Below are 26,547 nucleotides of genomic sequence, written 5' to 3'. Positions count from 1 at the left end.
ATTGAAAATCAATTCTTAAACACTTGATGGTTTAATTTTCTCTGATAGTGCTCTGGTTAATGTGCTCATGTAAAATTCCTTTTATGATATCTTAATGACTGTTTTAATTATGCACATTAATTTTATGCAACTATGTTAACCAGTACACTACCAGTGGAAATCAAATCCCTGAGTATTACATTTTGTTCCAGGGCTTTATTATTAGTCCAAATGTATTTTATTGTTTCAAACTAAAAATAAGGAGCTCCTTTGATCTGCTGGTAGATTCACTGTGTAGTGTGGTACTCAGCTACACAGCTCAGAAAGATTCCAGTTTTGATCCTTGGTCCCTGAGTTAGCTGATCTCAAGTGGCCTCAGTGCTCCTTGTCTAGGGAGAGCAAACATCAGCGAAAATTCCTGCTCCTGACTGCCAGTGATTCCTGCTGGAAAATGTATTTATTTGTAGATGTAAGGAGAGGATAGCCCCCTATAGTTAAGTAGCCAGCTGACACTCACACAAAGAATGATCACTTGAGTAGGAATATAGGAATATAGATAGACCATTCAGGCTCTCGAGTCTGTTCCAACATTCAATTAGATCATGGCTAATCTGTATTTTAACTCCATCTACCTGCCTTGGTTCTGTAATCCTTAATACCCTTGCCTAAAAAAATCTATCAATCAATTTTCACTTGGCCCAGTCTCAACAGCTTTTTGGGCTGATGGAGCTTTCAAACCTCAACAAACGTAACTATAATGCTAAGTATAATGATTAATGACGGTTCTCGCTTGGTTCTACTCTTACCTATCTGAAATTGGCCAGCAATGACTTCTCTACCCACCTCGGCACTATTACCTCTGGAGTCTTCCAAGGATTCATCCTTGACTCCTTCCTTTTCCTCATCTACCTACTGCCCCTTAAAGATATCATCCGCAGACAAGGGGTCAGCTTTCGCATGTATACTGATAATACCCATTTCTACCTCGTCATCACTTCCCTGACCACTCCTCTGGCCTCTGTGTTGCCAGAATGCTTTTCTGACATCAAGTGTTGGATTAGCATTAACTTCCTCCAATTAAACATTGGGAAGACCAAAACCATCAACCTTGAACCCCACCACAAACACTGTACCCTCGACACTGATTCCACCCCCATCTGCCTCGCCACTGTCTCAGGCTGAACGCAAACTCGGCATCGTCTTTGATCCATCACACAGAGTTCCCACTTCTACCTCCATAACATTACCTCAGCCCATCAGCTGCTGAAACCCTCATCCATGCCTTTGTCACTGCCAGACTTGATTAATCCAATGCTCTTCCGGCTGGCCTCCAATCCCCCACCCTGTAAATTTCAGCTGCCCATATCCTATCCTGCATCAAGTTCCCCTTACCCAGCCTCTCTGATCTACATTGGTTTCCAATCCCCTAATGTCTAAAATTAAAAATTCTCATCCTTGTATTGAAATCTCACTATGGCCTCTCCTCTCCCTATCTATGTAGCCTCCTTCAGCCCTTCAATACTCAAACTCTCCATTCCTCTGACTCCGGCCCCTTTTGTGCACCCCTGCCCTCCCTTCACCCCACAATTGGTGACCATGCTTCAGCTGCCTAGGCACCGTGCAGTGGAATCCCCTCCTTAAATCCCTCTGCCTCTACATCTCTCACTCCTCCTTTAATATCCTGCTTAAAACACAACTCTTTGACCAGGTTTTTGGTCACCCATTATAATCTCTCCTTCTTTGCCTTGGGTTCTGTTTTCTTCACACCTCTGTGGAGCCTTGGAATGTTTTTCACATTAAAGACACTGCACTGATGCAAATTGTCGTTGCTATTGATCAGGAAACATCTTTAAAATGGTAAAGCAATTCCTTCTCTATAAAAAATGTAGCATCATGTTGCACTCTAAGTGAAACCGTGTGTGAATGCTTGAGAGTCTCAGTCTGAGCACTCCTTTTGAAAATCACTTAAAAAGAAATATGATTCAAAAAGCATCTACAATAAAAGTATCTTTTTTTAAGCAACAGGAATGAAAAATAATAATTTGTATGCAACTATAAATTTCCTCTGTATAATGATCATTTTTTTGCTCCAACAGCCAGTTGAAATAGAGTTTCTCCTGAACTCTAAGCATTAGAAATAAAACACTGCACAGCCCCTTGTGCTATCATGAAGATAGCAGCTGGCTGGTACTGGGCGCATTAAATATCACTCACGTTGGGGGTTGCTGTGGTCCTCGTTACAGAAACTGCTGCTAGTGGAAGATCAGATCCATGCACACATACACAGTTTCTTTTTAACTGCTAGTAGATCTCTCATGGCGTTGGTCATGGTGAATTGGATGATATGTTGTTTTAAAGCAATATTGATTTTATTGGAACGGTTCTTTTAAAAATCCCTTTCTCCTTGGAAAAAATCTTAATGAGACCGTTACAGTGTAGAATGGGAGTATTAAAAAGATCAGGAAAGAAAAAATGTGCATCATGGGTCAATAAAAAAAGGGAAAAAAATCAGAAGAATGGAATTATTAAAAAAATAAGAGAGAGCGCCCAGGAAAACAGTTGAGAATGGGACTACTAAAACTTAGAGAGATAGCATGGAGAGTGGGTGTGCAGTGGAGCCAAGCAGCCAGAAGGAAGGAGTGAGGCTGGAGACCAGAAGAGCAAGGAGTGGGCAGATTGATGATACAGCCTAGTTTTTTCTTCAACTATTTACCTGAGGCCAAACAGCAAAAATCCAGATCAGGCAGGCAGAAGTTTGTGCTGGGCAGCTGGGTAAAGGAGTGAGACTAGGATGGAAGAAGGAGCAAGGCTGGAACCCAGACCTTTTCAAAATTACAGCCAAGCATCAGGGATGGAACAAAATTTTCAAGAATAGCAGGGATGCATTAAATTTCCATCGAGAGTGGAGCTCAAAGCAAGGTTGTAGAATCATAGAATCATAGAAGTTACAACATGGAAACAGGCCCTTCGGCCCAACATGTCCATGTCGCCCAGTTTATACCACTAAGCTAGTCCCAATTGCCTGCACTTGGCCCATATGTGAGTACAGGCTCAGAAGCTGGGTGATTGAAGACAGAGTACAGGCTCAGAAGCTGGGTGACTGAAGACAGAGACACTGCAGCACCACAAGTGGTGGGATGGTGCTATCTCATGATGAGACCTGACATACCAAAATTTAATGGCTGCATATAGTGACACCACAAGATCCGGCCAGAATGAAGATGATTGGGTAATTTCGCCGTCAATCACGCCTGGAGATCACAGTGCAGTAAGTAACTGAGATTAATTTTCCGCTCATAATTTGTATTATGTAACTGTCCTCCACTCTCTGCATTTTGCTGGAGAAATAATCCTGCTGTACTCGAGAGAATCTGTTTGCAGTAATTTTGGCCATGAGTTCGGAGACTCTAAATTAAAACCACAAGTCCCGCCCCTGCTTCCAACTCATTGGCTGACACGGTATTCTATTCACTTGTCACGATTCACTCCGAAATTGTAAAGAAAATGTTGACATAGTAATTTAGAATGGGAAATGCAGACACAAAAGCACAACCAAAAATGGTAAAAGAAAGTAAGCTTTATGGACAGGAAGTGTGCGCCCTGTGCAAATTTTCATACAATGCATTGTTGGGTGGAAGCACATAGAAATAGGGGATAACAGCGTTGCAATAATGGCATATTGGGATTGCCTGTCACAAATATGGCAACATTTAATAACAGCAAAAGAAGTTGGTATCAATGAAACCACCTGGGGTTATTTAGAGTTGCATTCACAATAAATGTTTAGTGCCAGTGTGAAGTGGTTTTGGCTTTGCACCAATGTTAAACTTGTAAAGTACAAGTCACATGAGTATGCTCAAACTGACTCTGAAGCAAAACTGAGTGAGACTCCTTCCTTCAGGGAATCTCATTCCACTTCGTTCTGGTGTCAGGTCGGGCGCTGACAATGGATTCAGGCTGCATTTGCACTATGATTGTAGCACCAATGTGAAGCAAGACCACTTCAAACTAACATTACAGTGCTAGTGTATATGTACCATAAATGTTTATTTCCCAAAAACGTTATTGGTGTTAATTTGAATAAAGGGAGAGGAGGGAGAGAAAGACACACACACACAGATATTGGGCATAAAAATCCACAGGTCTTCCGGAGCATTCCTGATCTAAGTCAGGCACAGGATTACAGCTGAAACCCTGAGAGTTTGGCTGGAAGCTGGACACACAGGGCCTGGCCTGTGTTGCCAATCTATGTGAGTCCTTCCTTAGGTTGGAACCTCTGTTCACTCCAGACATGACTCCCTGGATCAGAAGGGGTATGGGAGTGGTGCTCCTAGGCCAGGAGTTTACTTGGCCCTGGCCCCTGGGATCCATCGAATGGCTGGTACTCTGGATGAAAGGGGGTGGAAGTTGAACCCGCCTTTCTCGGGGATGGGGGTCCAGGCCTGGGTCTTGGCCCTTTGAAATTTTTTGATCGGCTGGGGCTGTAAGGGTGGTCTCCACCCCCACCCCCTTTCCAAATTTAGCCGGTGACTAAGATGTGCCCATAATGGCATGGGACACCGATCAGAAAAATGCTATTTAAGAGAACTTCCCGCTGACCCTGGATACTCCGGCCGTGGTGTGGTCAGTGGTGGAGGTTCCCCACAAAATGTTCAGGCCCAATATCTGGGTTTAATTCTGAAGTTTATAAAGCCAGGGAAATCTCCCTATCCTGGTGATTCTATTTGCACAGCAATGCTATCCAAACAGAAAAAAACTCTTTCCCACCATGAAGCTCATTATTAGATTATTTCAAAAACATTCGATGTTTAATTCTTCTTTTTCTGCCAATGTTCCCCTTCCCCTCCTTCTTTCCTAAAGGTGCTGACCCCTTACTGGGGTACAGTTCTCTGAGTACCATTCTCAAGTGAATGATCTTCATGTGTGAACCTATACAGAGAGTGTCAGCAGGTTATTCAACTGTGAGGCGAGGAGGAGGGGGGGAAAAATCACAGCTAAGCCTGATCCTATCATTACCAGACATCTACACACAAGCACTTTTAAGCAGGGGTCCTGGCAATCAGGAGCAGAGAACATGGCCAATTTTCTCTAACTAAACTCAGATGCACTCAGATACACAATGGCACCTTTCTGTCAGAGGTCAGGTAACTTAACAAGGGCCAGTAACTGGGACTTTCCTAGTCTGTAAGGTTCAGCTACTCACCATCTGGGAGTCGGGGAGCGATATCTAATAGCTGATGAATTTTGTTCGGTATAAACAAAAAAACGTATCAGAGATACATTGGATGTGGTATTTAGTAAATGGGTTTCACTGGGAAGCCTCTCTATCAGTGAAGTCACAGATCTTTGTTTTCAACAGTCTAATATTTAACACCGACTGTCAGAGCAAAAAGAATCACAACGTAAGGGCTCTAAATAGTTTAAAGTAAGAATTTTTATCGCAGAGACAAAAAATTAGAACGCACACAATAATGTCATCTCAATGAAGGAAAATGGCATAAAGGAGAACGGAACAGAAATGTTTCACTGATATCATTGAACTATTCTGGAGTCCACACATAAATATAATTTGTATTTAAAATTAATATTTACATCCAATTTTTATTACTTACCTAACATGTAGTGCGAGCATAATAGATGATGAGGAACCACAGACACAATTTAGATCCCACCCTTGGCCCTGACTGTAATTTGTTCCCAAGTGATCAGGTTAGACTATTTATCCCATGGCTCCTCATCATATCTGCTCTATTTATTGTGGAGTCCCACTGTAAAAATTGCATTTTCACAGGGACTGTTCTTCAGCTTTTCCTGTTCCCTTTCTGGTGGCTTTTTAAAAATATTTTTGTTTAAACAGTAAGTGTTGATGGTACAATGGGAGGAAGCTGCCTTGAAGATAAGAGAGCACTGAATTAACATCAGCGGGTAGCATCACTTCAAGTGTGTTCCTGTTTCTTTTCGTTGCCATTTTAACGGCATTCATTCAGTTCCCTCATACTGTCAGGAATGTGAAATGTCGTCAGGTGAACAGCTTGCGAGGTTAATCTGCAATACTGTCAAGATTCTAAATCTACTTACGTCGAGAGCTTGGAAAGGAATTGTTGAGCTGTTCCATCACCTCCTCCAGTCCAGTGCTTGTACCCTGAGGACTCAGCAATTCATCCTCACCTGAAACAAGAGGTTCACTTTATAATATATACAAGGAGGCTTGTAGCCCAATACCTTAGTGCAAAGAAATAACCTTGCAATGTACTTGTGTCAGTCACAGGATCAATATTATACACTTGCTTGCACTGTATGGGTTTATAATACATACTGACATCACTAAACAAGAATCTAGGGCAGCTGTAAATACAAGAAAATGCTCACCAATGTATAACTTCAAGAATAAAAAGCATAATTGGATACTTTTAAAAATATATAAATATGGATATAAATAAATAAGAGGTTGACAGGAGTTAAATGTAATCTTGAACTTAGACTCAGTGGTTTCAGATGTAATTTAAGTCCTCTATTATGTTGCTGGCTTATAATGTATACAAGACGGTAATTTCTTCTGTAACCCGATAATACTACAGGCCCTGTCATGTGCTGTTGTACCTTCAGGCCCTGTAACGCGCAACACAACTTTCATCTTTAACTGGCATCAGAAAATCTCCACATCAAACAGTAAGATTAATTTTAAGGCAAAACTTCTCAATCAACTATAAGTGATAACAGATGACTACTAAATTTTAAGGCAGCAAACAATCCTTGGGTTCAAGTAACTTTAGTAAACCATGAGGGCGGAATGTAGGGCAATACTCTCGTCAAAAGGGCTGTCAAAGTTGATAAAAACTGGAACCTCCTCAAGTGCATCGGTGCTTTGCAATTCTCTTGGAGATATTCAGTATTCTTTATACAATTCCCTCCTCCACAGCCATTATTTGTATGTAATGTGATTGACACAACATCTATTTTTGAAGAAAAGTTAGGTGGAGTTTTTTGTCCAAGTGCAGTATGTGTTAAAAATAATTTGCTGGCAGCGGGAAGAATCTAGAGAAAAGCAAAAGAGATGACTCCATAATTGAATTATGAAGGGAGGCTCAGAAAGTTCAAGATCTTCGCCTGGATTTTCTACCAGGGTTCTCCTGATCTGCTGGCAGAAAATCGGCAACCTCCCTCTGTGAAACAGCGCAAATGGCTAAAATGGCCACTTACACCAGGGGTTCCACTGAAGTTATAGCAGATGGAGCGTAACCCTGTGGAATTTCGGGGCCATTATCCTTAGAAAGAAGAAAATGGGAGCTCTGATTTTAAAATAATGAAGGGATTTGACAAGGTGAATTGCTAGGGCACATGTTGTACAAAGCCAGGACAGAATGGCCATGAGACCAAACCTACTCATTGAAGAATAATTTGCTCACAGCTGGAGCCACCAAAAGAAAGGAAAACGTTGCTTTTATATAGATCCTTATTATGTGTTCCATAAATGACTCGAAGTGCTTCATATACAATGAATTATTTTTAAGTGCAGTGTTGGTTATGTAGGTAAACACAGCAAATATTCTGCACATAGCAAGATCCCAAAACAACAAGATGAATGGCCAGTTAATCTTTTCTTTTATTGTGCTACTTATGGAATAAACTATCACCTAGTTTTGTAAACACTGGCTCCACTGAAGTGTTCAAAAGGGAATTAGATAAAGTGCCGTGACTAGTCATTCCTCCACGTGCTATATTTATCTTATGGACAAAACTCAAATGGGAATACCAAAATGCATGCAGAATGTCTAGCCATTTCTTCAGCAAACAATAGAGAGATATGGGCCCGGGACAGGAAAATGATAAAATGGCCAGATTATACATTTAAAACAGACCTGGATAATGGAGCAAGCTGGATAGGCTGAAGACTTTTTTCTTGTTCGTATTATCTTGTTTTCTTAAAATTCTTGCACTTCAAAGCTATTTCTTTGTTTCCAACACAATAGACGGTGTAGGCAAGAAGAAAGAAATCAGTGCAGTACTTGGTCGCTATCTGGCTTTTGGCAACCATGTATTGCAAGAATAGGCAGCACCCAAACAGGAGGGATTTCTGACACAGGAATTAGATTGGAACAAAAGAATGGAACCAGCAGTAAGGAGATTGTCCACTAAAAGAGTAAGCTGAGGGGAATTGGAAACAGCTTAAAAGGAGGGCAAAATGGCCAAGATACAGCAATCTTGCGGAGATATCCAGCATGCCTTATGGCAAGTGCTCATTGGAGTGGACACACGCAGTGATGCAGACTGTACTTATTTTTAAACAAAAGCATCTATTAAAAAAAGTAATACATTTTAGTATAATTTACAAATTTCATGGAATTATTCTTTACAAGAGAAGCATGTAAGTTTCCATAAATACCAGGCTATTCAAGATAAATCAAAACTTTACAAACTAGCTCCTTCAAAATTAGGGCCCCAATAATAGTGAATTGTTTCAATGTGAAAGGGTCCAATCTCGTTCAAAGAAGCCATAGGATGGCTACAATGGAAAAAAAGTCACATTGGCACAGTACAGGGTTGGTCTGAGGTTCAGTCGAGTAGAGGGAGCTTTGCTTTGCACACAAATGTGCTATACATCACCTGGGAGTGCCTGGTGCCTGATGCTACAGCCAGGCATATTGCCATTACAATTTACTGGAATATGTCTTTCAAGGTATGTAACTCTTTCAGTGTTTGTGTCAACTACACAGAGCATTTCAGGGGTGGATTCTCTGGCCATCACTAACAATCCCCAAAAGTGTCTGAACAAGGCAACAATTTTTTTTTTTATTCGTTCATGGGATGTGGGCGTCGCTGGCAAGGCCAGCATTTATTGTCCATCCCTAATTGCCCTTGAGAAGGTGGTGGTGAGCCGCCTTCTTGAACCGCTACAGTCCGTGTGGTGAAGGTTCTCCCACAGTGCTGTTAGGAAGGGAGTTCCAGGATTTTGACCCAGGGACGACGAAGGAACAGCGATATATTTCCAAGTCGGGATGGTGTGTGACTTGGAGGGGAACGTGCAGGTGGTGTTGTTCCCATGTGCCTGCTGCCCTTGTCCTTCTAGGTGGTAGAGGTCGCGGGTTTGGGAGGTGCTGTCGAAGAAGCCTAGGTGAGTTGCTGCAGTGCATCCTCTGGATGGTACACTCAGCAGCCACAGTGCGCCGGTGGTGAAGGGAGTGAATATTCAGGGTGGTGGATGGGGTGCCAATCAAGCGGGCTGCTTTGTTCTGGATGGTGTCAAGCTTCTTGAGTGTTGTTGGAGCTGCACTCATCCAGGCAAGTGGAGAGTATTCCATCACACTCCTGACTTGTGCCTTGTAGATGGTGGAAAGGCTTTGGGGAGTCAGGAGGTGAGTTATTCGCAGCAGAATACCCAGCCTCTGACCTGCTCTTGTAGCCACAGTATTTATATGGCTGGTCCAGTTAAGTTGCTGGTCAATGGTGACCCCCAGGATGTTGATGGTGGGTGATTCGGCAATGGTAATGCCGTTGAATGTCAAGGGGAGGTGGTTAGACTCTCTCTTGTTGGAGATGATCATTGCCTGGCACTTGTCTGGCGCGAATGTTATTTGCCACTTATCAGCCCAAGCCTGGATGTTGTTCAGGTCTTGCTGCATGCGGGCACGGACTGCTTCATTAGCTGAGGAGTTGCGAATGGAACTGAACAGTGTGCAATCATCAGCAAACATCCCCATTTCTGATCTTATGATGGAGGGAAGGTCATTGATGAAGCAGCTGAAGATGGTTGTGCCTGGAACACTGCCCTGAGGAACTCCTGCAGCAATGTCCTGGGGCTGAGATGATTGGCCTCCAACAACCACTACCATCTTTCTTTGCGCTAGGTATGACTCCAGCCACTAAAGAGTTTTCCCCGATTCCCATTGGGCCCCTTGCTGCCACACTTGGTCAAATGCTGCCTTGATGTCATGGGCAGTCACTCTCGCCTCACCTCTGGAATTTAGCTCTTTTGTCCAGGCTTTGGACATTCTACTGCACCAACACAGACTAATGTGGAGTGTCCCTTTATGCTCCGCTGGATTAATGCAACAGCTGTGGTGTCTCTGGCTAGATGCATAGTGCCACTGAAAGCATTTGGCAAATCAATTTTAACAGGCAACAATGGCTAACAGATTTAATCTGGAAGAGTGGCTTTCATGAACTCTCTTATTATGCAAGCTCTTTCATCCTATGCATGCTATCCCAGTAGAATGCTTTGCTGCCTGAGTGCTTTATGACTAATGATTATCTGAAAGCACTACAATTGTTCAAAGCAGTGGGTCACAGATACTCCAAATAAAATATTTCTCTGATCTTTTCTTTCTTACAAACTCAACATGATGGCAGCACTGATTTCAGTGTATCACAAGGATTTGATGTCATTACTTTAGAAAAAAATATTTTCTATTACAACCCAGAGCTCTCTGGAATGCAAATCTTTTCTACTAATCTACCACTTATCTATGAAGGTGACTGGGGATCAAACCTGAAACCTTCCTGGTCTGTATGGCTTTGTAACACACTTCGTAACCCGTTAGGCTGGGAGATTCACTAACTGTAGGACAGAATCTTAAAACAGTGACTTTCTTGAGGGCAGCTCTCACAACCCAATCCAAGCCCACCACCATCTCCCACCAAAACACACACAATTAGGCAGTTCCGAGTGCTCATTTCGAACAACCTATCACTTGTACGTACAAAGATACTAACAGGAATCCAACAGCATCAAATCAAGTATGTTTAACTACTTTTTAAACTAGAATAATATTTTTTGCCAGAAGAATCCATAACAAAATAACCTTCACAGGCCCCTGTAATAAACTTGGGCCTCTTGTAATTTGGAATAATTTTTAGCATTGTGAGCTTTTCTTCTTGATTCCTTAATGATGGATAGGACATTCAATTCCTGTCTTATGCACGCATGGAGAAGGCAGCAACAAGTGAGAGGCTGGGGCAACAGCAACCATTGGGAAGCTGGGGGGGGGGTTGTGGGGGAAGAAGGCAGCCGAATTGGAAGGCTGGCTAGCAGACAGCAGCGAGACCATAAGAGATAGGAGCAGGAGTAGGTCATTTGGCCCCTCGAGCCTGCTCCGCCATTTAATGAGATCCTGGCTGATCTGATTTTTATCTCAACTCCACTTTCCCGCCTTTTCCCCATATCCTTTGACTCCCTTGCTGATCAAAATTTGTCTAACTCAGCCTTCAATGTATTCAATGACTCAGCCTCCACAGCATTTTGGGGTAAAGAATTCCAAAGATTCACGACCCTCCGGGAGAAGGAATTCCTCCTCATTTCCATCTTAAATGGACGACCCCCTATTCTGAGACTATGCCCCCTAGTTTTAGATTCCCCCATGAGGGGTAACATCCTCTCAGCATCTACCCTGAGTCCCCTCAGAATCTTATATGTTTCAATAAGATCTCCTCTCATTCTTCTAAACTCCAATGAGTATAGACCCAACCTATTCAATCTTTCCTCATAAGACAACTCTTCCATACCCAGAATCAACCTTGTGAACCTTCTCTGAACTGCCTCCAATGCAAGTAATATCCTTCCTTAAAGAAGGGCACCAGAACTATACACAGTACTCCAGATGTGGTCTCACCAGCACCCTGTACAGTTGCAGCATGACTTCCCTGCTTTTATACTCCATCCCCCTAGAAATAAAGGACAATATTCCATTTGCGTTCCGGATTACCTGCTGCACCTGTATGTTGACTTTTTGGTTTCATGTACGAGGACACCCAGATCCTTCTGTACCACAGCATTTTGTAGTATTTCTCCATTTAAACAATATTTTGTTTTCTTTATTTTTCCTCCTGAAGTGGATGACTTCACATTTACCCACATTATATTCCATCTGCCAAATTTTTGCCCATTCGCATAACCTGTCAATATCCCTTTGCAGACACTTGAGGGGTGATTTTAAACCCCAAGAACGGGTGGGCGGGAGTTGAAAATAGTTGTTTTTTTGGGTTGCAACCGCAAAATTTTCGGACTTTGCATTCCCAGTGGGAAGCCTGTACTTTTACGCGCTGACTTTAACCCGGAAATAAAGCCAGTCGTGGTCGCGACCCAAAAAACAACTATTCTCAACTCCCATCCACCACCAACCCACCAATTCTTTTGGTTGAAAATCACCCCCTTTGTGTCCTCCTCGCAACTTGCTTTTCCACCTATCTTTGTATCATCAGCAAATTTGGCCACAAGACACTCTGTTCCTTCATCCACGTCATTGATATATATTGTAAATAGTTGATGCCCCAGCATTGATCCTTGCGGCACCCCACTATTGCCATTACAGATTGCCATTTTGAAAATGGCCCTTTTATCCCAATCCTCTATCCATGCCAGTATATTACCACAACACCATGAGCTCTTATCTTGTGCAGCAATCTTTTATGTGGCACCTTACCGAATGCCTTGTGGAAATCCAAATATACTGCATCCAATGGTTCCCCTTAATCCACCCTGCCCATTACTTCCTCAAAGAAATCTAATAAATTTGTCAGACACAATTTCCCCTTCATAAAACCACAATGATTCTCCTTGATTGTATGAGTCTCCAAATGTCTTGCTACTACTTCCTTAATAATGGATTCTAGCATTTTCCCAATGACAGATGTTAGGCTAACTGGTCTATAGTTACCTGTTTTCTCTCTCGCACCCTTCTTGAATGTTACATTTGCGGTTTTCCAATCCGCTGGGACCTTTCCAGAATCTAGTGAATTCTGGAAAATTATAACCAATGCATCCACTATCTCTGTAGCCACTTCCTTTAAGACCCTCGAATGCAAGCCATCAGGTCCAGGGGACTTGTCAGCCTTTAGACCCATTAGTTTACCTAGTATTTTTTCCTCTAATGATAGTGATTGTTTTTAGTTCCTCCCTCCCCTTTGCCCCTTGATTATTTACTATTATTGGTGTCTTCTACTGTGAAGACGGATACAAAATATCTGTTTAACTCCTCTGCCATTTCCTTGTTTTCCATTATTATCCTCTAAGGGATGAATGTTTATTTTAGCTACCCTCTTCTTTTTTACTGTCAGCTTTTATATTTCTTGCTAGTTTACTCTCTGAATTTATTTTCTCCCTCTTTATTATTCTTTTAGTCATCCTTTGCTGGTTTTTAAAGTTTTCACAATCTTCAGGCTTACCAGTAATCTTTGCCATGTTGTATGCTTTTTCTTTTAACCTGATACTATCCTTGACTTCCTTAGTTAGCCATGGTTGGTTCACCCTTTTTGTGCAGTCTTTCCTCCTCCCAGGGAGATATTTTTGTTGCGAGTCATAAAATATCTTTTTAAATGTTTGCCACTGCTCATCCACCATCATACCATCTAATCTGTTGACCCAGTCCACTTTAGCCAATTCCGCCCTCATTCCTTTTTAATTGCCCTTATTTAAGTTTAATACAGTAGTTTCAGACCCAAGATCCTCGCTCTCAAACTGGATGTGAAATTCTATCATGTTATGATCACTGCTTCCCAAGGGATCCTTTACTTTGAGATCATTAATTAATCCTGTTTCGTTACCCATTACCAGATCCAAAATGGTCTGTTCCCTGGTTGGTTCCCCGACGTATTGGTCGAAGAAACAGTCCCTAATACACTCTATGAACTCCTCCTCAGGGCTACTTTTGCCAAGTTGATTTGTCCGATCTATGCAAGAGTTAAAATCGCCCATGATTACTGCATTACCTTTTTTTACAAGCCCCCCTTATTTCCTGATTTATATTTTGCCCTACATTGTAGCTACTGTTAGGGGGTCTGTATACTACTCCCACCAGAGACTTATTTCCCTTGCTATTTCTTACCTCCATTCCACATCTTGATCTTCTGAGCCAAGATCATTTCTCACTATTATACCAATTTCATCCTTTATTAACAGAGTTACCCCACCACCTTTACCTTTTTTCCTATCCTTCCGAAATGTTAAATAGCCCTGAATATTTCGATCCCAACCTTGGTCACCTTGCAACCACGTCTCTGTAATGGCCACGAGATCATACCCACTTGTTTCTATTTGTGCCGTCAATTCATCTGTCTTATTATGAATGCTGCGCGCATTCAGATAAAGAACCTTTAATTTTGTCTTTTTACCATTCTTTCCTACCCCGGCCCCATTTGCTAGTGCACTCTTATGTGTGTATGCTCTGTCCCTTCCTGACACACTCTGTTTATCATTCCCCCATCACTTTGCTGTACTACTTCCTTGTCTTTTCTCTTTATCAATCTAAACTTCGCCCCACCTGAACCCTCCCCCCACCCCCCCCCCACCCCTTATTTAGTTTAACGCCTTCTCTACCGCCCTAGTTATTCGGTTCACCAGAACACTGGTCCCTGCATGGTTCAGGTGAAGCCCTTCCCAACGGAACAGCTCTCTCTTTCCCCAGTATTGGTGCCAGTGCCCCATGAATCGAAACCCACTTCTCCCACACCAATCTTTGAGCCACACTCACGGGTGAGAGAAGGCAGAGTTGGGAGGCTTTGTAGGATACAACAGCTACTGAGTAAGAGGCACAAGCAATTGGGCAGCTGGAGGGAAAGCATTTGAAACTGGGGGATTGGAGTAGAGGCACCAGCAGCTGGGAAACCAGAGGGGAGGGATCATAACTAAGAGGCTGGGGGGGGGTGGCGATGCAGGGAGGAGGCTCCAGCAACCAGATCACCATGGAGACTGAAGAACATGGGGAAAGTACAGATTGAAGAATATTGGACAGGGGAGCAGAGATTGAAGCACATTGTAGTCTCGGGCATCCTTTAATTACTGGTGGTGGCAAGAAAAATGTGCCTTGGTTGGATCCAGTACAAGAGCCATAACAGAGGTTTGCACTGGATGCAGTTGGCTCACAGGCCATATGATGAGTATCCCGCTGCACCAGGATATCAGGGGAGCTTAGATCTTTTGCACTGAAGCCTACTTAAGATCAGTATATTTAAATCATAGGTCTATTTAAGGTTGGTTGTGATCAATTTTGTGGCTAATTTCTCATTCTGCAGTGACTAGTTACAGGACATCTGCTCTCTAAGTGAGTGGAGATTAAGAGGCATTTCCTTGATCCCTTGCTTCTCGCAGTAACTCACACGGGGCACTGGTTACTTTAACACTGTTGACCCGATTCTCCGATCTGCATTTCCTGCGAGCGCAGCGCACTGGGAACGTGGGATCAGGTAAAGTACTATTTCACAACCACTAGATGTGGTATGTATTGTAAATCTACAGTTAATGATTTATAAAATCATTAGTTATATCGAGTAGCAGAAAATTAGCAATGTAATACTTTTACCTATGGTGATTGATAGTAGCTCTTTCCCTTAATTTTGTTCATTAAATTGAAATTGGTCTCAACAACACTTCTCTGTCGTAAGTCCTCTCAGGCCTCACAAGTAATATGTCTGTATGTTGCATTTTGGGGATGGGAGTGCCAGTGTGAAGATAAAACAATTCACTAAAACCTCAGATTAAAATAAAAAGACGTGTATTAACAATCAAGAGAATTACACGTTACCTTATTGCTCAGTGGTTGTGCATTCTGATAGTCTTACAATAAGTAACTGTTTAAAGGGCCAGGAATGATTCCTAAGCAGTATTATGGTATCATTTCTCTTCCAGTTTTGATCTGGCCATAAATAACAGACATAAAGAATGCCAAGTTGGTCTTACGTACAGGCTGCAACTGCCTTCTCTGCCACAGTGTTTTAGAAACCTTGCTGAGCTTCTCAGCAAAAGTAATCATACTTCCCAACAATTTAATTGCTCTGGATCAGTCACAGAGATATTTATCATTCTACAAAACGATTAGGCAATAATTTAAAGAGCTTGTGCATAATAGTTTTATTCATTAATAATTTAATTAAGTACTCTTGTTAGATGGTAACTGATTGTTGAATCCAATTTTTAAATTTAATTTGGACCTTGTTAAAATCAATCAACTTACTGTCATGTGATAGACTGAAGTGTTTGAGTGAGGAACTTAAAAGGGTCTCAACATCCCAGTTTGTAATTTGCACATGACGACATCAGGGCCCAAGCTCTCCAGCTTAGCGTAATATGGGCACATCTTCAGCGGGAGTAGAATTCTGCCAACCACAAAGGTGCGCCCCTGACCCCAGCCAGATCTCTGGCCTCAGGGTCATTTGCATAATTTTAGCAGGCTTGCTGGCCTCCATCGAGAAGCATACCTAAATGGGGGGGGGGGGGGGGGAATTGCTGTGGCAGGGCTCGGAGGCCAGAGTGCTACTGCTAATTCTAAATTCATTTCATTATTTTTGAATTTGGTCCACATCATGATTATTTGTAACTGAAGGAGAAATTATGAAGATCAATATCTTGTAATTTATTTTCTGATTTTTTTTTGATTGTTTCTGAATATCCTTTCCACCACAAAGACTACCTACTTTCATCTCCGTAACATTGCCCCGCCTCTGCCATTTGGAGCTGAAACCCTCATCCATGCTTTTGTCACCTCCTGACTTGAGGTGTTTATCTCAATAGAGAGTTTAAAAAAGTTAAGACAAACACAGAGATAACAACAAGACACAAATGGGTAGGAAGAGGAAGACAGAAGGAATGGAAGACAAACTGAAAGACAGAGAACGTAAGTCAGAAAGAATTAGAGAGCGAGATAGGAGTAGAGAAAGAAATAAAGACTTGCAATTATATAGCGCCTTTTACGTCCCAAAGCACTTTATAGCCAATGAACTACTTTTGAAGTGGAGTCACTGTTGTAATGTAGGAAGCGCAGCAGGCAATTTGAGTACAGCAAGGTCCCATACAATGTGATAATGATAGTCTATTTTTAGGTGTTGGTTGAGGGATAAATATTGGCCAGGACACCGCACAGAACTCCCCTACTCTTCTTCAAAATAGTGCCATGGAATCTTTTACATCCACCTGAAAGGGTAGACGAGGCCTCGGTTTAACATCTCATCCGAAACATGGAACCTCCGACAGTGCAGTGCTCCCTCAGTACTGCACTGAAATGTTAACCTAGATTTTATGGGAGACAGTTATAGGAGGAGAGAAACACTTTTTTATTTTTGTCTGCGTACAATGCCATGGGAGGTCAACTAGTAATAAATCCCTCCACGGCCTTGCCCTATCCTACCGTAGTAATCTCCTAAAACCGTATATACTTGCACGCTCCACTGAGTTGCTCCTTGTCCCCTGCTCTCCCTTTTGGTGGCAGTTTGCTCAGCTGCTATGCTCCTGTCCCCTGTTATTCCTTCCCTAGATCTCTCTATCATGCCACTTCTCTCCTGCATTCAAAAACCTCCTCAAAATCCATTCCTTTGAACATGCCTACAACTTCCTGCTCTATCCCCTTCAGTTCCCCTTTTCTTCCTGCTCGCCTTCCACTGGTTTTTCCTGCACAATGTAAAGTGTTCTGGCATGAGAAGCACTACAGAAATGTAAGTGGAAGACAGGGAGCAGTAGAAAGAATTAGTATTGTATCAACCAACAGTACACTCCTTACTGGCATTGAAGAAATATGTGGGAGTGCTGGGACATGTCTCCATAAATCACAAGAGGGACTGGGGAAATGAGGAATTGCCTTGATTTAAAATCTGCTTTCATTCCTATCCTTCATGTCTAAGTGCACCAAAAATACTGTGAATTATGACCTCCCAACCCCAAACGATTCAGAAGAATCTACACCAACAATGGGACAGAGCTGAGGGTGCCCTAAAGAACAAAAACACTAATTTTAGAAACCTGAAGTAAGCTCTAAATCTAAACTATGCCTAGTTTACACTCTACTTGACCAGATGTGTAAAGAAACTATTCCTCTGTGAATCCTCAACCTGAAACATAAAATTGAAACAAAAGGAACTTTATAAGGATGATTCTGCTGGTTAAATAACTTTTTAAGATAGAAAAAAAATTAACAGGATTTCACTATGCAAACAATAAAAGGACTTGTTACAATGTGGTGCACTATTAATGTTTTTAGAATATTATGTATCATAATAAATTTCTTTGCAGGGTTTTTCCACATTCAAAAGCAAACTTTCTAATGAAGGTCAGTGACTCACTTGCTGTTTTGCTTAGTCTGCTTTACTTGTGCAAAGAGTTATTAATACAAAATAACATCATGACAAATAGCCAGCACAGAAATAATTAAAAATCCCATTATGTTAAGAGTCAGTGAAAATTAATTTCTCTAGATCAATGAACTTTAACACAAATGAAATATTAATTTTTCATGGATTTGAATTTTGTGTCATTGGCGTGAAAATGGCAGTTCTAAAGTTAAACATCACCGCCCCTAAGGCACTGTTTGATTCCTGCATAGGATTCGAATAACATCATTTTGCACAATTCAGGTTAGAGGAGCGCAGTTTCAACGCTAATGATGATTCTTTTGATAAAACAGCTATTTGAAGTAAAATTCACTTGACAGTTTGCAATTCTTGTTCTTTAAATTCTAGCTAGCCAGTAATTAATCACTACGGAGGTTTTCTCAAGTTTCTGAACCTTTTTCTGTTACCTCACGGATATACTTGAATGAAGCTCTTCTGCTAAGATTCAGTTGTTAGCAGTATAAGCACTAATATATTGAATGTGCCATTGCAGCTTATAGAACAATTAATCATACAAATTAGCGCTTAAAAAAATATAACAACTAAAATTAATTGCCTGCTGCCTGTCCTCTGGCTGCATGCAGTCTTCCATCTCTATGCTAACCCACACCGGGGAGCAGAAGTATCTTGTCCCATCTTTTTCCAACTGTCCCATCTTTTTCCAACTTCCTGGCCCTTTTTCATATTGATGTTTCAAACAGCTATTTCCCAGATAAAATTGGAGGGGTGCAAAGATCACTGACACCAGCCACTTGAGGGTGTGCTACACTGATAATTACTTCATGCATATCACTTTTTAAAAAACACTCACTAAAGGTAGTTCAGGGTTTAAGCAGGTAAAGTTTCAAGATTTTGATCAAAGATCCATTATGATGAGCGGTTGCTTTTAGCCCTTTAGGGTGATGCAACATTTTTCAAGTAGTCGCCTCACTGCCGTAACCATAATTTTCTTTTTCTGAATGAATTTTCAGTTGTGCAATATGTACTTACCACTTAGTTCTAGTCAAAATAAACAACCATTAGTAAATTGATATTTAAAAGCTTCCCAGTGCTATTAACAAACCATTTCTCCTAATCAATACAAAAAAGATGAGACACATGAGACCACAGGGTAAATTCCGTGAGGCTCAGTCAACTGAAATGCAATTTAGAGAATTATGCTCATAGGTCAGCAGTCCAATCACCAGGGCTCCCGATTTTCTAATGAATCACCATCACTTTTCTAATCAATTATGTATTTCAGTGTCACAGAACATTGGAGCTTTGTTACAACCAGCGGAAGGGAAAGGCCCCTATAGCCTCAGTGATAGAAGCACTGTCTAATGTGGTATTAGATCATGTAAACCAGGAAGGTACCAGGTTTAATCCTTGGTTTGCGCTGAGTTAGCTGATCCCAGCTCGAGCAACTCTGGGGACATGACAATTAGCCTCGAGCACCTCTATACTTCGAAGGGGGGGGGAAATATAAACTCGCCTCACACTGATCACTATCCAAGTGACCCTCGTCAAAAAGTTTGCATTTCTGGACAGGATTGGTTTGGCTGTGATACCCGCCACAGTCAAACAGCCCATGAAGAAGCACCACATGGGTGAGGCATCAGAGGTCTGTAGCTGTAGGTGGAAACCATCTCCCAGCATCAGTCACACCTTCAGGAGTGGAGGGCGCAACAGGAATGCACCTTAAAGTGTATAAACAACAAATTTATTGAAGTGACGTAGGCGGTGATTGCTGCATCCAGGGAACTACTTGAAAAATGCTACATCACTCCAAATTCATACAATCATTGGTTACTTAGTGGCACTGTTCTCTCTGTGTTGGTCATTCCTGTAAGTGGCCTGCATGTCTTATGTTCTGCCCAATCTCTAACTATAGGATAGCATAACCCAAGGGCATTACAATCTTGTGATCTGCACCCTGGGTATCATGGGGGTGAAATTCAACTTTGGCAGGGGCAAAAACGGGCGGCAATGGATCTGCCCATTTTGTGCCCCCGCTGGAGTTGAATTTTACCCCCCCCCCCACCATGTCTTTGCAAATGCCGCCATGTGCACTTCTCAAATCTTTTAAAAGCAGACTGAAACACTTCAGTGAAACAAAACCAGATACAAATCCTTAAGCTGCTTTTTGGTTTTTTTTACAGACAGCAAGTGAATGTAATCAAATCTCACCTTGATTCCACTGACTATAGAACCCTGAAGAACAAGAAAAATAAAAAAACATGTCACACTATCCCTAGTGGTAGGCTCGCTTAACTTTTTCTGGTCAGCATCTGATATTGAACAGCTCTGATCTTCAGATGAGCAAAATTCCCATTGCTAGGACAAGCTTCCACCCAAGGCCTTTCTGGCTGGCTGGCTGGCTGCCTGACTGCCCATTTATCTCTTTTTCCTTTCCTCTCTGTGTATTCACAGGGACTCGAAAGGCTAGCCCTCTGACATTCTTCCTTTTCAATGATTTGCCAGTATGCTGGTCAATAAAACTGATTACGTCTCCTCCCCCCACCCCCTTTTAGGGTATGAGTCTCAACATCTCCTGCTATTCTCAAAATGAATAGGGGCCATCTCAAATTAATGGGTCTGGGATGAGATAATTGACTTACAGTCCATGGCACTGTTTGACATGGACTGTAAGCTGTTTAACTTTATATACTTCAATTCCTGCGGTCTGTGATTTAAAAAAAACACCTGTGTGAATTCACTTTGTTTTAAAACATAGCACTTAAGCATAACTCATTCCCAAATCCTTTCCACGAAGAAATCAAAAAGCCTGAAACATGACAGGCACATTTCATTAGATTAGCTCTAATATTTCAAAATAATTGGTCAGTTTATACTTCTCCCCTATGCTTCTCCATTTTTTTTTCACAGATACCATCCTAATTTAAAACTCATATCCAGCATAACCCATCATCTGAAGTTCCACTCAAATGGATTTACACTTAATCTTCAACTTGTTAATCACTATTGTGTTACTAAAATGCATGAGAGTTACAACATTTTTTTAAAAAGCACATTTTTAAAAAATAAAAAAACATTTAACAAAGCTTTTGTATTCATTTCCCTACACAAGACACAATGACATAAATCATACTGAACAATTCCTCCTGCCACTTACATAAGGCCGATTTCTCGAGTGAATGCTCTGGGGTGAGTAAGGCTTGGTGTCAGGAGCGTGCATTCAGAAAATCGGCCCAAAGGCGCCTCTGTGATGAAAGTGATAGTTGGCTCTTTGTTTCATAGCCAAAAAAGTGTATGCCAAACATTTGACAATGAAACAGTTGGACACTTGATGGAGTAGGGATTATAGTTTTTTAAAATCTGGATGAATGCCCTAGAACAGGTTACATCCTCATCTATATGTGTCTTTGAGATCTTGTGACGACAGGTCCCTCAGAGTGTCAGCTTGGTTCAGTTGGTAGTATGCTTGCCTCAGGTTCAAAAAATTGTGGTTTCAAGTCCCACTGCAGGACCCGTGTGCATAATCTAGACTAACACTTCAGTGCTGTCCTTTGAATGAGACTGCCTGCCTATACAATCCAAAGGTCCCATGGGAGCATTGGAAGAGCAGGAAGTTCTCTTGGTATCGCTATCCTGACTCCCTAACCACCATCATTAGACTGTAGTTATACTACCACTTTTGCACTGCTTAATGCTACTTGCCAGCGGTGTACTAGTAATTAAGTTTAACTTATAATGGTTTGATTTATTTTATTTTTGCAACATGCATTCTTTGGTGTGTCCCAAAGAGTTGCTTAACTATCTAGCTCCCACACTGTTGCCTCCCTGCCATTAAAATCAATGTCACGACTATAGTGTGCTTCTATGTGCAAGTAAATATGGTATGCTTTTGACCCTACTTTTCGTGAGTGCCATGTTCATGCGACAAAGGCATTCCTTTTGTAACAGAAGCACATTCAAAACAGTTTGCTGAGAACTCTTAATGTAGCCATGACAACAGAGTGCAGACAGCATCAGGTGCTTTGTTGGGATTGAAACCTGTTTGGGTATTAAAAGGCACATCCCAGAAGTTGTAAGTCAAGGGTAAGAATAGTGTATGGGTAAAGGGGTAATAAAAGGTTTAAGTGAAGTATGAATAAATGAGTTAACAAATTTACTCCAATTTTTATTCCTTTTTTGTCAATATGAAACTCCTGTGTCATTCAGACCCTAATGGTCTATGCCTTAAACTCCTTTGTGGTCAATGCATCTCTGCTCAGGGTTGCTGGACAGGTCTCATTACCCTTTTTAATTTCCCTTGAGATTGCTTAATCATCCAGCCACTTGATGGAGAAGTGGCGAGAGTTGGTTGCTGAGGGTAACCAAGTTTCAAAGGCAGAACTCAGGCCTTCTGAACAAGAACTCAAAGAGGCAATGCTAGAGCTACAATGGTCCATATCACTGGAGTACTTTTTCTTCCTCAGTCATTTCTCCTGCTTCACAACTGGCATTCACAAAATTTAACATTCCTTCAAAAGTACAGGATAGTAAAATGTATGTACAATATTTTACCTGTCAGTTAACAGGATCCCCTTCTTGTGGTCACAGTGCTGTTAGTGGAGCATTTCTCACTGTGTCACCGACTAAGTCATCAATGTTGTAACAACTATTTCTTACCCATTATTCCTGAAGTCTGACTGCCGACTCCATGGAGTAGCACTGGCTGGCTGCTGTCTGATCGTTGCGAGGAAGTAGAAGGGGAGGAGACTGTAGTTCCATTTACCCTGACCTCCGTCTGTGGCTGCAAACAGCAATGAGGAAGGAGGTTACAACTCGTCACTCTGCATTCAGTTTATGTCTTGCAGATAAACCATGGTGTGAGAGCACTTTAGTACCAATCTGACAGTATTCAACCGTAGCCTGAAACTGGTCAAGTGATCATAGTCCAGGCTCACTTGGGATAGTAAGACCAGATTGGTATTTCCACTGGAAGGTGTCAGCAGCAGAGAGGAGTAAATAATATCCTGCTGCTTCCTACACAGTGTTTAGTAATACTGCAGCTTTGTTTCAGAATAGTTTCGGAAGTCTGATCATTTTTAAAATTAAAGCCTCACCACTCGTCAAAATGCAGTGGTACAAAGTGTCGGTGCTCCAAAGCCCTGGACCATGGGGCTGTAGAACAAGTCTTCATGATCCTGAGTTTCCACATCAAGTTATCAGAAGAGGTTGTAAGTAGAGGCAAAACAATCTTCCACCAGGAGAGAAAGCTGAAGAGGAGTCACCTCAAACTAAGAGTAGTATTGTCACAGCCCTTAGTTCAAGTTCCCTGCTTGCCCTCTTAGTTGGGTGTGTTCTTGTGCTACTGGGAATTAGAGGAAGAAAATTAAAAGACTCCAAAAGAAGCAATGAGCCCTAGGAAAGCTAGGTTGGTCACTCGTTTATTACACCTGACAGGTTCTGCAAGCCCAGGCATTCCTCCCCTTACCTGCTCCAGCAGCTGCCTCAGCCGGTGCAGCTGGGATTCCAACTGTTTGTTGTGATCTTCCAGGATCTGCATCCTGGCCTCAAGGCGACCTTTGTGCTGACGAAGCAGTTTGGCTTCAGCGATTAGCTCGGCATCCCTGGGACTTTGTGGTGAAATGGGCATCATCTCAGGAGGGGATGGCAAGGGAGACAGGCCTTTGTGATCATGCTGTTGCTTCAGCCTCTCATACTCAGACTGAAGGTTTCTGAAAACAAAAAAGAGTAGAAACTAAAGGATCTGTATTGTTGGGGTCGGGGGGTGGGGGGGGGGGAATTTATAGAAGAAGTTGGTGTGGTGTTCATCCACATTAAGCTCTATGTGCTAAACTGATAATATCCTAATAAGTTATTCGTCATTTGAAATGACAGAACATTGTAGTCATGAGGCTTCTCATTGGGTTTCACTAAAACTATTTGGACGACAACCTCATCTGATAACAGTATCAACATTTCAATTATGATTATCAGATTTAGGGTTCTGAAATGAAATTTGAAAGTATGCTAATAGTTTTAAATGTGTTGAGGGTGAATTCACATCTATCAGTATTCACAAGTGTTAATGTTAGAAGAAAAATTCCAATGATAATACTTGCAGTAATTGGTTCTTTCTGTATCCCATTACATTTCAGCATGCTTCACCAATCATGTCCATAGGTCTGAACTTAATAATCACAGAGTTCAAAGGAAATGTTGATCACATCGATATTAGTGAAGGTTGAGACTCTGGGCGGGGGGTAAAATTCAACTTCAGCAGGGATGCAAAACGGGCAGTCATGGTAGCGGATCAGCTGCCCATTATACACCCCGGCCGATTTTATTTTCCATTGACTTTGTGCCCCCAAAGTTGAATTTCACCCACTGTGTGTTTTTGCACACCCTCCACAAAGTACATTCACAATCAGTCAGTAAACATTTTTCATGTTTTGGAGAGAAGGTCAGGATACTGACCAAGGATATTAACATTTTCTTGTATGTGTAAGACTAACAAGTTGTCAAATTGAGCAATTCTTTGCTGTAAAAAATGATTTTTTTTACAACAAAGAGATTCCAATTTGAATTTTCCTCTTGCTGCTGGAAGGGGGCTGGGAGGAGGATTTCCATCTGCCATCCCAACCCCCGTCTATTTTCCTGGGTTGGGGTCAATTATATAAGCAGGACAGGCCACCTGCAGTATCTCTGCTCCACAGAGGGAGCCAGCCACTGCCGGGGTCTGGGGGGTGGAGGAATGTGGTGCTGCACTGGAAATGGAAGGAGCATTTTTTTTTTAAAAGGGGGTCAGAGTCCTCCTAACCCGGCTGCTAAGGTCAAATTTTTATGACTCTCAAGGAGCCCTTATTGGATCAATATTAACAGTTAGAGGGGGGGGGGGGGGGGGGGGAGGGGAGTGGATAGAAAAGGGAGAGGTGACCAAATCCTGATCCTCTCCTTTCCTCCATGCCGGTCTCCTGCTTCTCACTGCAAATGTACCCTACCTCCTCATTGCGGCCTGTCTTATTTGGAGTCAGTGATACTGAGATAGGAGAAGGAAATTAACCATCGTCTCAAGTCCCATCTCCTCACTGTCATTTAAATGCAGCAGGGCAGGCAATCCCTGCTAGTGGGGGAAGGATAACACTGGAGGGTTGATTTAGGGGCAGGAATTCAGCGGTGGGCTTTTCTATCCCATTTTCCACAGTGATAACGTGCAGGGACCACCTGATAACAGGCAGATTCCTGGAGAAAACCCAGATCTATATATTTTAGCAAATACTATTTCAGAGAAATACCATGACAGCAATCTGTTTCCACACTTGCCTCAGAAAAGATACAGGAAAAACTATTGAGGATCTAGAGGGAGAATCTGATCATGATTTGGGAGCTTAGTATTACTAACTATGGCAAGGCAGTAGATGGAATAAAGCTCCAAAATTGCCAGCTATTGAGTGGTCTTTCAAAATGGGATGTAGCAATTGGATGAACTTTAGGGGTGGAAGCAATACTAATGAGATGTCAAGAGTATTTTAGTCGAGACTGAATCTGCTGTACTTGTTCTGCCGCATTCTCACCTGTTTTCATCCTCCAGGTCAGCTAGAATTCTTTCCAACTCTCCTCTCTCTTCACTCTCCAATGAGATGAGGATTTGAGCAGGGCTCCGAGGCTGACTCAACGGTGACTCCTGGTTCAGACTCTGGCAGTAGTGCTGGATCAGCAAATGTTCATCGTCTCTGCAACACATAGCAAACAAAATACGTCAGCGTGTTTTCTTCCAACACCTGTGTTCGGAAGCACTCCCCGAACCTACTCGTTCCCATGGGAGGCATTTGAAAAACGTGTGCGTCGCACAGATAAGAGGCTAGGATCTATATTTGTTAAACTTTATTCAAAGATTGGAATAAAAAGAAAAATGTTTTACAATTTATATATAACCATGGTAACAAAATTACAATCTCTTTGATTGTTCATTCCTCCCTTCCCCATCCCCCACTTTCCTCCTTCTCTTTCTGATGTGTGGTATGCACCATCCCTGGCTAAAAGGACTGTGGGTCAGACTAGTCCCCTCAAGCCTCTATCTAATCCACTCTGTCAGGCAGTGTTTGAGAATACATGTTGTTAAATTCTCCTACTCCTCTCTCTCCCTGTGGACCTGCTCCTGGACTCAAATTGCTGCCTCCTCACAATGGTATGGCCAGGATTAGTCACTCACTTTGTGGGGGATCACAGCCATAAAACCTGCATTCAACCACTCTTAGGACAATGTCTAAGAATTTCAAAAAAAAAAATCATGCATTTAACCCTTTCATACACTGAATATCTGACACAATTTTCACATTACTGAGCACATCATGGGGTGAATTTTCACTTGCCGCCGGGCAGAAAACGGGTGGTATCAGAATGGACGCTTTACACACCGCCCAATTTTCATTTACATTTACTTTGATGGAAATGAAATGCAAAACAGGCGGCTGATCTGCCAGGACTTGTTTTCCACCCAGCGGAAAAGTAAAAGTTTACCTCCACATCTCTATGATAAGCCATTCCATC

The 26,547-nt window shown here is 42.0% G+C and overlaps 1 protein-coding gene across 14 annotated transcripts in view; it reads right to left on the bottom strand.

Annotated features, from left to right (window-relative positions):
* Window positions 1-26,547, bottom strand: part of dmd (dystrophin) — a 1,591,310-nt gene that overhangs the window by 9,685 nt on the left and 1,555,078 nt on the right. For all 14 annotated transcript variants that reach the window (XM_067992781.1, XM_067992785.1, XM_067992782.1 and 11 more), the window contains 4 exons: window positions 25,572-25,730; window positions 23,489-23,732; window positions 22,681-22,804; window positions 6,058-6,147 (listed from right to left, as the gene is read on the bottom strand). In XM_067992781.1, coding sequence (XP_067848882.1) covers window positions 6,058-6,147; window positions 22,681-22,804; window positions 23,489-23,732; window positions 25,572-25,730 — 617 coding nt within the window. The remainder of the gene's footprint in view (window positions 1-6,057; window positions 6,148-22,680; window positions 22,805-23,488; window positions 23,733-25,571; window positions 25,731-26,547) is intronic.

The sequence above is a fragment of the Heptranchias perlo genome, chromosome 11 (assembly GCF_035084215.1).
Source record: "Heptranchias perlo isolate sHepPer1 chromosome 11, sHepPer1.hap1, whole genome shotgun sequence".
Taxonomy (NCBI): Eukaryota; Metazoa; Chordata; class Chondrichthyes; order Hexanchiformes; family Hexanchidae; genus Heptranchias; species Heptranchias perlo.
The sequence above is the reverse complement of the archived record's forward strand: the minus strand, read 5'-3'. Positions and strand labels throughout refer to the sequence as shown.